The sequence below is a fragment of the Myotis lucifugus genome, unplaced genomic scaffold (genome assembly GCF_000147115.1).
Source record: "Myotis lucifugus unplaced genomic scaffold, Myoluc2.0 scaffold_1940, whole genome shotgun sequence".
Classification (NCBI taxonomy): Eukaryota; Metazoa; Chordata; class Mammalia; order Chiroptera; family Vespertilionidae; genus Myotis; species Myotis lucifugus.
In genome coordinates this window covers 9698-21335 of record NW_005872988.1, presented here as the reverse complement: position 1 = coordinate 21335, position 11638 = coordinate 9698, and the positions used below count along the sequence as shown (strand labels likewise).

Below are 11638 nucleotides of genomic sequence, written 5' to 3'. Positions count from 1 at the left end.
GGAAAGGGCTTCGAGGAGTGTCGACTTCGCCCAATACCATGCAGGCAACCACTTCGGGGACAAGGATGAGACCGGGTTGGCACCCTCGAGGCGGGGAGGCGCCCTCGGCCTTGCAGGAACCCGACGAGGCTGAAACGGGAACCGAGGGGCGGGAGGGGAGCAGACGGAGCGGGGGCCGCGCTGCTCGCTCCCGGGAGAGGGGACCCCGGAGCCGCACCGACAGGCTGCGCCCGACGTCGGCCTGGTGCTCGCCTCGCCTTGTTCTCTGTGACCGAGAACGAAGCGCTGAGTCCCCTGACGGTTCACCACCGCCCGCCGGTCCCGGGCCTCCCTGGGCGACAGGCCCCCTCCAGGCGCTCCGGGTGGAGCAGGTAGAGAAGCCAGGACGGAGAGGGGCCGGCGACTGCCCGCTGGACGCGTGCCGTGACCCAGCCGGGTGCCAGGGCGGCCACCCCCGCGGGGAGCCCCAGGTGCAGGGTGCGATCGCCGCTGGAATGTGCCCTCGACGAGGAAGCGGCAGAGCCCGAGGCTGAAAGCAGCCTGTTTGACTCCAAAGTCCACATCTTTAATGTTGTTGTTGACGAGTGTGGAGACGGAGCTGGTTTCACGGACGGACGGACGGGTGGTCAGCCCAGGACCGGGGCCTGGACCGTCGCCGTCTCTGAGAACAGCCTCGGGGCAGCGGGTGCTCCCGGGCTCCTCCCGAGGCCTCGGCGAGTGAAGCGCTTCAGCGGTGAGCACCTCGGCCTTGACAGGTGCCGCTGGAACCGCCCGTCCGACCGGGATGGAGGCGCGGAGGCTCCTGCTGGCCTGGCTTCGCCTGGGCCGGTGGCCAGCGTCCTGGTCGCGAGTTCTAACGTGGGAAACGGACTGCTCCCCGGGGATGGACAGCCGCCCTCCGGCCCGGATCGCTGAGGCCGGAGCCTGTCCCGTCCTGGGCAGCCTCGTCTCTGCGTCTCCCTGGAGCGAAGGGCACGCCCCCCGGACCCTCCAGGCTCTGCCCTGGACGCGCTGTAGGCGGGGAGACCTGGAGCCACGGTCGGCTCTGCTGTGACGCGCGTGGCAGAGGGGCTGCTCCACGATTTTAGGTGGAAGTTGTGACTGGGAAACGTTTCCATTGGAGACGCAGGACCACACCCCAGCGGCTGCCCTCGCTTCAGAGAGGACGCCTGCGCTCCCGGTGCCACAGCGTGATGGGAGAGTGGGCTGGGGGGGGGGGGCGGGTGCCACGCAGCGAACGGAGGGCTGACGGCCCCAGACGCCTTCAGCCTCTGTCCTGTCAGAACGGGACGGGCTGTCTGCTTGTGACGCCATTTTCCAGACGAGGAACCTGGGCCTCAGCCGCCCGCTCAGGGGCCTTGGAAACGAACCGGCTGTGGGAGGGGCGGTGCCGCCTGTAGGTTGGGGGCAGCGGTGAGCTTGGTCCCGGGTCCTTCTCACCCCCAGGACCGGGCAGCGGCCGGCGGGGTGGGAGGCGAGCCCTGCCCGCGGGCGAGTGGCTCACACTGTGGACGGCTCCTCCCGGTGAAGCCGGGTGATGCTGCCCACCGGCTTGGTGATGTGGGTGCCGGGCTCGCAGGGTCAGTCCTCGGAACCACAGCAGCGCGTTGCAATAGTCATGAGCAGCTAGGGTTACTCCGCTGGCCGATAAGGAACTGGGGCGCGGCAGCTGACCACCTGAGGTCGGCGTGGCGTCTTCCCCCCGGTGGAGGGGCGGATGCGGCCCTGAGAGGACCAGGGGGTCCTGGCTGGCCACGGGCGCTGCGGAGAGCGGCCTGGCGGGGACGGGCTGGGCTAGAAGGAGGGGCGCTTGGGAACGAGGGCGTGACAGGAGCAGGTGCTGGGGAGGCGTGTCTGAGGAGGGGCAGGCGTGGGTGCGGTGGCCCAGCCTGTGGACCGGCCCAGAGGGGTGGACACGCAGCTGTGGCCACAGGACTGCAGGGGCGGCGGGGCGGCTCCTGGGCCCCAGGAGAGGCGGCTCCGGGTGGCGGTGGCAGAAATGAAAGTCCACCCCGGGCTGCTTTGCATGTCACGTGCCTTCCTGGCCCGCCACCAGCCGTGTCACCTGCTGTTCTTGTCCAGGGCCGCTCACGGGGGGGCGCCCAGAGACGGCGGTGCTGCGGGGAAGCTGGCACCGAGCCGCTCCCTGGAGGTGGCGCAAGGGCCCAGACCTGCCTGCTTCCTGGTCTGACCGCGCCTGCGCCTTCTCAGTTACAGGATGTCCGAAGGGGACAGCGTGGGAGACTCCGTCCACGGGAAGCCTTCTGTGGTGTACAGGTTCTTCACACGCCTCGGCCAGGTGGGTGTCGGGTGCCTGTGCGCATGTGTGCACGAGAGCTGTGCTGGGCAGTGTCCGCAGGGCAGGGGTGTCCGCGGGGCGGGGGTGCCCGCGGGGCGGGGGTGCCTGCAGGGGCGGGGGTGCCCGCGGGGCGGGGGTGCACAGGAGCCTTGAGCTCGCTCTCAGGACCGGCTCCCTCTGTCAGGGGCCGTGTCTTCTCAGAGGGGCCAGTGATGGACGACCCCTGGTCTTTGCCCCACACTTGGTTTCTGGGTTGTCTTCCAACCTTTAATAATGAGAAAACCAAGCAGTACAGACGTAGCGGCGCCTGGACTCTGATCTGCCGCCCTTCCCGGCCACCTGCGTCTGCACCCGTGGCCCCTCGCCCGGGGTGCGCACGGTGCTGGACCCAGCGTGGGCCGGGATGGAGCCTGTGCGGCCAGCAGCGCTCCACGATGCCCCAGCGCCACGCGTGTTGTGCTGTCAGTTTCAACATGAAGAGGGATTTGAACAACTGACAGTGGGCGCGGGGGAGGGGTGTCTGGGCCCGCGCATTCTGTGCTTTATGACCGGGTGAAGATTTCCACAATTACAACTTTAAATGTTAAGATTAAGCAATTTCAAAAGTAGAGTTGCAAGTATACATACTAATTACACACGTGCAGACACATACATGCGTGTGTACATATAAATTCGAGTTCCTCTGCAAACTCCACGGCTGCAGTGGTGCCACCTGTGCCCGCTCCACGCTGCCGGTTGGGCCGGCTCCTCGCGGCCGTGGGCTGGGTCCTGCGTGCAGGTGGCGACTCCGAGGTGCGTACTTTCCTGCCTCGGGCAGGCCTCTCCTGGTGCTGAGGACGCCTGCGGTGAGAACTCGTTCTGTGTTGTGTTTGCCCGAGGACTGGACCTGCCTCGAATGGTTGCCATAAATTTGGGGTTAGCGTCATCGCTGCGCCGCCCGGGGATGCTCGGCCGGAGGCCCGCGGTGGGGAGATGCACGTGCGGGCGGCGTGCCGGTGCCTGACGCGCACGCACTCCTGTCCTTGCAGATCTACCAGTCCTGGCTGGACAAGTCCACACCGTACACGGCCGTGCGATGGGTGGTGACGCTGGGCCTGAGCTTCGTCTACATGATCCGGGTCTACCTGCTGCAGGTGGGTGTGGCCGAGGCGGGACGGGCGGCGCGTTCCCCGTGGTGCTGGGCTGCTGCTGTCGGCCTCGCGTGCGCCTGCGCTGTGGTGACTGCCTGGACCGCGGCGGGTTCTCGTGGAGGCGGTCGGCGGTCGGCGAGCTTCCAGGCTCAGGCCTCGTCCGGTGTTTTCTCTCGTCCGGTGTTTTCTCTGGAGCAGGAAGGTGTTTCCTGGCCATGCGGGCGCCTCCTCCCAGGCGTGGCCTGGGACAGGAGGCCGTGGTCCTGGGGGCACACAGGCTGCGGATGCCCCACAGACGCAGAGTGGAAACTCGCCGTGGGTGTCGTTCCTGGACGTGTCCCCGCCAGTCAGCCCACGGGGCGCCTGGGGCCAGCGCAGCGGGACGGGGTCTGCGGGATGGGATGCCTGCGGTTCCGGGTGGATTCGCTGCCATTGGCTTTAGTTTTTTTTTTTTTTTTTTAAATATATTTTATTGATTTTTCACAGAGAGGAAGGGAGAGAGATAGAGAGTTAGAAACATCGATGAGAGAGAAACATCGATCAGCTGCCTCCTGCACATCTCCCACTGGGGATGTGCCCGCAACCAAGGTACATGCCCTTGACCGGAATCGAACCTGGGACCCTTCAGTCCGTAGGCCGACGCTCTATCCACTGAGCCAAACCGGTCTCGGCCATTGGCTTTAGTTTTGTCTGTTAAGTGGGAACTCGGTCCATTCTGTAATGGGAAGAATGAGCCAGAACCTTGCTGTAGAGAAGCCGGGCGGGGTCACGTGACTGTTGCAGCCACACCTGCCGGGCACCCTCGCCTGGGCCTACACAGAGCTGCACGGTCTCTGGCACCCACACCTGGGCCCGCTCTGACCTGGAGGGTGGCCAGGCTTTCGAAAGTGAGCGCAGGTGCATGTGAGCGTGTGCACGTCCTGCAGGGTTCCTCCCGCCTCGTTCCCGAGGACGTAGGGCTCTAGAACATTCTTACCCGCTTTCTTGATTTCCGGACTTTCTGGTTCTGGTTCCTGCTGGGAGAGAGGAAGGCACTCCTCAGTGTGTGTGAGCAGGTTTGAGGCGCAGCGGGGCTGTCAGCTGGCACGTGCCGGGCAGCGGAGGGGCCACAGACACGGACGCGGCTCCGGCACAGCCGTGAGGAACCTCCCTCTGCGCTCCCAGGAGCTGGTGGCTTCGGGGGTGTGTGCCTCTGACTGGCCCTCTGGCCTGTCCACTGTGAAGACACACAGAGCAGAAAACTGACCCCGTGGACAGTCGCCACTTCGTTGTCCCTCGTTGTGACCCCCCTGCCGTGAGGAGTGTGTCTGCTCTCAGTCTGGCCCCCGGTCTGGCGTCTGCCGGGTACCCGGCGAGGTCAGCGTGCCGGCCGGGCGCCTGACTGCTTCCTTCTCTCCCAGGGCTGGTACATTGTGACCTACGCCTTGGGGATCTACCACCTGAACCTCTTCATCGCTTTCCTGTCTCCCAAGGTGGACCCGTCCCTGATGGAGGACTCAGGTAGGCGCCGCCCGCGTGCTGCTCGGCCGCTCTGTCCTCCGGAAACACGAGCCCCCCATGAGCCTGATCTGTGTTTAAGACGGGCCTGGAGCCGGGTCATGGCGGTCAGGTGCTCGTGGAATGACCATGAAGCCCCCAGACAGCCGTGTGCCGGGTGTTCCCTCTGCATCCCGATGTCCAGGCGAAACCCAGGCACCGGGCTGTGTAGCTTGTCGAGGCCGCATGCGGAGCAGGGGCAGGGTCTGCTCCTTCCGAAACCGCCAGCCCGGCTTGCAGGCCCCTCCACGCTCGTCAGTTGGGCCCCTCACGTAGCCAGAGCTTCCGACGGCAACGGGGCTTGTGATGGCCACCAGGCCAGAGCGCCGGGCCCGCTCCATGGAGGGTGGAGCTCTGGGTCCCAGGCCCTGGGCTGCAAGGTCTTGGCCCCACTGCTCCGGCCGTTCCTGGGCAGGTGGGCAGGTAGGGCCATTCCTGGGCAGGGAGGGCAAGTGCCGCTGGTGGGCAGCGGGGAGGGCGAGTCCCTGTCCCAGCACCTGAGGACACCCTCGCTGGGGAGAAAGCGCCGGCGTGTCCTTGGCTGTGCAGTGCTGACCCGGAGCCCCGACTCTTCTCTACAGACTATTGGATGGAAATATGAGAGGAGCCCCACACCCCACGAGATGTGGCCTTGGGGGGCGGTGGGGAGAACCTGAGGCCATGTCTGTGGCCACAGCTTCTCGAGCAGCAGCAGGCAGCTGTCTCGGGTGGGGTGGGGTGGGGTGGGGTGGGGTTGGGCGGGCTCAGCCCCGTGCGAATGCCCCGTCTCCCGCGTGCTCCTTTGTGGGGTGCGGGTGGTGTGTTCCTGAGTTTAACTCACATGTAGTTGACTTTTTAAGGAATTGTAAAATACGTGCAAGTTCTTCTTTAAAAGGAGTTCTCGCTTGAACTTCCTGAAATAATGAGTTGAATTCTAACTCGGCTCAAGGTCCCGCCTGGCCTTGGCGAAGTGACACGAACCTGCTTCACGTTAGGCCTCCTCCTTCCAGAGCGTCAGGGGGAGCGTGTCAGTGGGGTCGTGGGAGTAAAGGCGGCGACTGCGCTTTTCCTGACCCCGTTCTGCCTTTCAGATGACGGCCCCTCGTTGCCAACCAAACAGAACGAGGAGTTCCGGCCGTTCATTCGGAGGCTCCCAGAGTTTAAGTTTTGGTGAGTGAACCCCCAGCGCTGCTTGTCCGCGCGGCTGGTCAGTGAGCCTGGGAACACACCGGATTGGTTCGCGTTAGCCAGCAAGTTGGACTTTTCAGAGAAATGAGTGTTGTCCTCCTTTGTTTGGAACATTTGTTCCCCCCCAGCAGGAGCGCCGTGCTTGTGGGCGTGGCTGGGCCCAGGGCCCTGGGGGACCGCTGCCCAGTGGCCTCTCCCAGTTGCTGGTTGAGGCCAAAGCTCTTTGAAACGAGCAAAGAGGTTGCTTTTGGGCAGAGTACGTTGCAGACTTGCCCCCCAAAGGGTGGGCTGCATAACAGTCTCTGTCCTGCTCCACGCACGGCACCCCTTCTGGTGGAGGCAGCTGGACCGGCTCCTGTCCGTTCAGGTGTCCTACGCACTTGGGGCTGGGCCGCCTGGGACCGGTGCTGGGGTGGCTGCGCCCTGGGAAGTGCTGTGCTCTGGGACGAGGCTGGCTGGTACCCAGATCCCCTAGAGGCGGTGACATCTGCGTGAGGCGGTGACGGGAGGGTGACAGGACAGGTAACTCCACTCTCGGGGGCATGGGGGCTCTGTGCCCTCTCTGTCCTGTATTTGTTGGATCAAAGCCCTGAAGGAGTGAGCCACCACATCCTTGCTCTGTGTTCTGGGCGTGTGGGGGACTGAGCATGACATGCTGGGGGCGGGGGCGCCTGGGAGCCCCGAGGAAGCTGGCCTTTGCTCTGTAGGAAGGGGAGCCCAGGAGGAGGTTCAGTGGGGCCGTGGCCGGGCTGCACGGTGGAGCCCTGGGAGCTGCCTGGCCCTCGTGGTCCCTGGGGAGCGGCGTCGGCACCCTCACTGCGGTCAGACTGGGAGGCCGAGGACACAGCTGCGTGCGGCCCGTGTGCTGCGCTCACCTTCCCTCCTCCCGCCAGGCACTCGGCCACCAAGGGCATCCTGGTGGCCATGGTCTGCACCTTCTTCGAGGCGTTCAACGTGCCGGTGTTCTGGCCCATCCTGGTCATGTACTTCATCATGCTCTTCTGCATCACCATGAAGAGGCAGATCAAGGTACCCCCGGGGGCGCCGAGCCCAGAAAGGCGGTGCCGGCTGCGCGGCCACAGCACGTGGGGAGGGCAGGCGCCCCGTGGGACCTGCCTCGTCTGCAGGAGCAGCCACGGCGCGTGGGGAGGGCAGGTGCCCCGTGGAACCTGCCTCGTCTGCAGGAGCGGCAGGAAGCTCTGCAGGCCGGGGGCGGGACGCGGGCTCGCTCCCCTCTGCCAGCGGTTCTGGGCCACGGCCGGTGTTGGGAACTGGCCTGGGCCGTCAGCCCTGGGGGCTGGGTAGGAAAGGCCCTGGGTGTGCCCTCCTCCTGGGCATGGCGTCCTGTGGGTCAGAGCCGGGACCTGCCGGACGGTGCAGGGGTTCTGCACACTCTACCCTGAAACAGGCCTGGGCCGACCCACTGCCCACCTCACTGATGTCGGGGCGCCTCCCATCCCATCCCATCCCGGCCGGCCTGCTCTCGGGACCTTTCCCAGACACACCCCCCCCCCCCCCCCGCTCCCTAGCCCCGTGACGCCTGGGATGGGAGCTTATCGCCGACGTGTCTGTCTGTCTGTCCCCAGCACATGATCAAGTACCGGTACATCCCGTTCACGCACGGCAAGAGGACGTACAAGGGGAAGGAGGACGCGGGCAAGACGTTTGCGAGTTAGACGGCGCCCGGCCGCCCTCGAGCCCCCGGCGGCCTGGGCCGTTGTAACCGCCTCTGTCTTCACGTAAAGTAGCTGGTGGCGAGGGAGTCGGATTTTCTTTGTAAAAAGGAGCTTCAATTATTTGTAACGGAAATAACAGGTTCTCGAGGAGACTGACACTGAGCCGGAATTGCATTGATTCATTACAGTGACACCAGGTGTTTAAATGGACAGAATGAGTCCGTCAGGCTGGGCAGCCGGTCGAGGGGGCTGGGGGCGAAGGACCCTCGGAGGCGGCCGTGGCCAGGCCCAGCGGGAGCAGGCGCCGCGGAGCCTGCGGCGGAGCAGCTGCGTTCACGAGGTTGCACGAACGCTGGGCCCCGGCCGCTTCCCAGCCTCGCCTCGCAGAGGTGGTCCCACCGGCCTCATGACTGGAAGCTCTGTTCCTAGCCACGTGATTGCTTTTGGGGCCTGGAATTATAAATATATATTATATTTTAATTGTTTGAGATTACTTTGACCTATTTCTTTCATACGTGAAGAGTTGCTGAATGTGAATGTTCCCCTGCGGCAGCCCTCCCAGCAGCGAGCGGAGGCCCGGTTCTGTGGGTCCGGCCGGCTCCCTGCTAGGATCAGCTGGGACCTGCATGCCGACGTTCCGATGTGATGGAAACACTCGTGACCCTTTACTCAGTGACTTTTTAATTCAAACTTTATTAAAGACGGTGTGCCCTTCTCATGGAGTCTTTCTGCCCAGGCGCAGGGTGGGGCGGGCGCGGGGCTGGGCACGAGCGAGGCAGGGCTGGGGCGGGCGCGGAGCTGGGCACCGTCCTTTCTCACGGTCTGGGCTTGAGCTGCTCCTGCTTTTTAAAAACCCCCCAAGGATATGTGTGTATTCATTTGATTTTAGAGAGAGGAGGGGGCAGAAATACATGGATGTCAGAGGGACAGTTGTGGGCTGCCTCCTGTATGTGCCCCCTCCCCCCCCATCGAACCCGTGGGCTGCCTCCTGTATGTGCCCCCTCCCCCCCCATCGAACCCACAGCCCTTTGGTGCCCAGGATGGGGCCAGTTCAGACTCTGCACCTGCCGATGTCGGACTTCACACAAGATGCTGCCCGAGCAGCCCTTCTCCTGCCCGGGCTCCTGCCTCTGCCTCACCCTTCACACCGTCGCCCTCGTAAGCGCTCAGGCCCGGTGCGGCGGGAAGCTGCGTGCTTGGCTGGGTGTAAGTCAAGGATTTCGGGGCTGGTGGCGGCCTGCCCTGGGCCCGTCTGGAGGTCTGCTGCTCAGGCTGGTCCTGTCAGTGGCCCGTGACCTTCACTCCCACGGAGAACAGCGTCTCTGTTGCTGGACAACTCAGTCTAGGGGGCGGCCTGCGCGGCCTTGGCCCAGGCCATCTGCACTGCAGCAGGGGTGCCACGCAGACCAAGGGCCTGGCCCGGGCGGGTGGCCCCAGCCTATGGCCTACTTCTGTGGAATTCGTTTCTTAAGGGACGCACGGCGAAGTTCTGTCTCTGGCACAAGTTAAATGGTTTTAAAACCTGGAAAATATGACATGTGGCAGGAAGTAGCTGGACATGGGTGATGGCTGTCCCAGCGCAGGCCTCTGGGGGGGGGGGGGGGTCCTGTGGCCTCGGGGTTAGGAAACTCGGGAAAGCGGGCTGCCCAGCAGGAGCCCCGGGCGGGGGGGCCCTCAGAGTCTGTAGGGACCAGGACAGACCTGTGTCCTAAATGGGGAACAGACTCAACATGTGAATTAAGGCTGCTTTGGCTCAGCAGTTAGAGCTTCAGCCCACAGACTGGATGGTCATGGGTTCGAGTCTGGTCAGAGGCACGTACTTCGGTTGCAGGTTTGATCTCGGGCCCAGGTTGGGGCGCAGGTGAGAGGCAACCAGTCCGTGTGTCATGTCCATGTGTCTGTCTCTCCCTTCCCTTCCTCTCTAACCATCAGCGGGGAATCCTCAGGTGAGGAGAGGCACCTGCTGGGCAGGGTGTTGGCAGGCGCCCTGGCCTCCACGCCTGTGAGTGGCTGTGCCTGGCCGCTCCGCAGCGGCTGTGGTGGGGGCAGGGTTAGTAGGTGGGGGGGGCTGGCGGGCTGCACTTGCCCACTCGGGCCACATCCTCTCGCCCACCCGATGTCAGCTTGTCTTCTCATCACAGGAGGGACCGGTGTGTCCTCAGCTCTGCGGTCTGGGGAAGGGAGGGCCTAGGACCTGGTCCCAGGGAGTGAGTCCCTTTGGAGCCACCGCCTGGCACTGCGGGCGAGGGGGGTGCCACGGGGCCGGCGGGAACTGAGCTGAGCGGAGCCCCTGCCCGAACCTAGCCGGGAGCCTGGGACCAGCCGCCCAGCTTGTCCTCCTGAGCTGCCGGCACAGCATCTCGTGACAAAAAATACAAAATCAGAGGATTTTACGGTTTCTGTGCAAGTTCGTCAGAATCCATTATGTCTCTCCTGACAGGCGGCTGCCGGTGGCTCCATCCGTCCGTCCTGTCACCGGAAGTGCCGCAGGTAGACCAGCTTCTGGGGCGGGAACCTCTCCCGGCACAGGGGACACTCCGTCTGGGGGGAGGGAGAGGTCACATGGGCTGTGCCCGCCCCACCGGCCCCTCCATCAACGTAACACAAAACAGTTTGCATGTCTTCGAAGCCGCAGCCTGAAAAGGCCCCTCACCCGGCGCTGGGAAGAGCAGGGAACTGAGCAGAGGCCCGCCGGCAAGACGGCCAGCCTGGCACGGTGACTGACGGGGGTTGAGATGCCCATGGGGCTGCCTGTGCCCATCGCCCGTCCCGTTTCCTGAAGCCGGGCGGTCCCACCCCCAAGGGCCACCTGGGTGAGACCAGGTCAGCCTCCCTCCAGCCCTGCAAGGCCGGCCGCTCGCCTGCCAGGCACCCACGGGGCAGCCGAGGGGTGAGCAGTGAGCATCACGCCCCGTTCACCTCCTCACCGGGTGGCCCCCCCACTCCCCTCAGCCCCGCCCCGGAGACGCTGGGTTCGGTGAGCTCGCCATGAAGGGGTGGGGCCCGGGACCGGGCCTCCTGGGTCAGATGGAGGCGAGAGGCGCAGTGCCCCCTGGCCCTGAGGTCTCCAAGGCCAGGGCAGGGCTGTCCCGAGCTCCCACACGGCCGCCATGCTGGGCGCCTGTCTGGCTGGAGGGCAGGGTCTGGAATGTGTGACCAGGAGCCTCCCAGGAAGGGACACCCTCCCAGGAGCGATGAGCTCGGATGCTTCTGGCAAAGTGTCCACAGGCAGTTGTGGTGCCTGGACTCCTGACCGACCCCCTACCTGCTCACCTGGGGCTTTTTTTTTTTTACTGACTTTTTTTTTTTTTAAATATATTTTATTGATTTTTTACAGAGAGAAAGGGAGAGAGATAGAGAGTTAGAAACATCGATGAGAGAGAAACATCGATCAGCTGCCTACTGCACATCTCCTACTGGGGATGTGCCCGCAACCCAGGTACATGCCCTTGACCGGAATCGAACCTGGGACCTTTCAGTCCGCAGGCCGACGCTCTATCCACTGAGCCAAACCGGTTTCAGCTCACCTGGGGCTTTTAAAGACACCCCCCTCCCTCGTTTCAGGGCGGCCCTGGCGGCCCCCCGGGACCTGCGCTTGAGGGCTGCTGACCTTGGTGTCGCACCACTGGGTGATGCACTCCCAGCAGAACAGGTGGCCGCAGGGCGTGGCCGTCGAGTGCCTGCGCTCCTCCAGGCACAGGGTGCACAGCGAGGTCCGGGACACCGCTCTCTCCTCCGTGAGGCTTCTGCGGGGGGGTGGGAGGGTGCCCCCAATGAGAGAGAGACTGAACCTCAAAGTCTTTTGTTGAGCCCCCCCAGACCTGTGTGCC

At 64.4% G+C, this 11638-nt stretch overlaps 2 protein-coding genes across 2 annotated transcripts in view; one reads left to right on the top strand and one right to left on the bottom strand.

Annotated features, from left to right (window-relative positions):
* The first annotated feature begins 2211 nt into the window (after positions 1 to 2211).
* On the top strand, positions 2212 to 8523 carry RER1 (retention in endoplasmic reticulum sorting receptor 1). Its single transcript, XM_023748855.1, has 6 exons — positions 2212 to 2299; positions 3328 to 3432; positions 4830 to 4929; positions 6036 to 6114; positions 7026 to 7161; positions 7719 to 8523. The coding sequence occupies exons 1-6, from the start codon at positions 2219 to 2221 to the stop codon at positions 7806 to 7808; spliced, it is 591 nt and encodes a 196-aa protein (XP_023604623.1). The 5' UTR covers positions 2212 to 2218; the 3' UTR covers positions 7809 to 8523.
* A 1658-nt stretch (positions 8524 to 10181) lies between these two features.
* Positions 10182 to 11638, bottom strand: part of PEX10 (peroxisomal biogenesis factor 10) — a gene marked incomplete at its 5' end in the record, with an annotated part of 3822 nt that continues 2365 nt past the window's right edge. Inside the window, 2 exon segments of the mRNA XM_023748856.1 lie at positions 10182 to 10349; positions 11419 to 11554. Of these exon segments, the coding sequence (XP_023604624.1) occupies positions 10231 to 10349; positions 11419 to 11554 (255 nt within the window).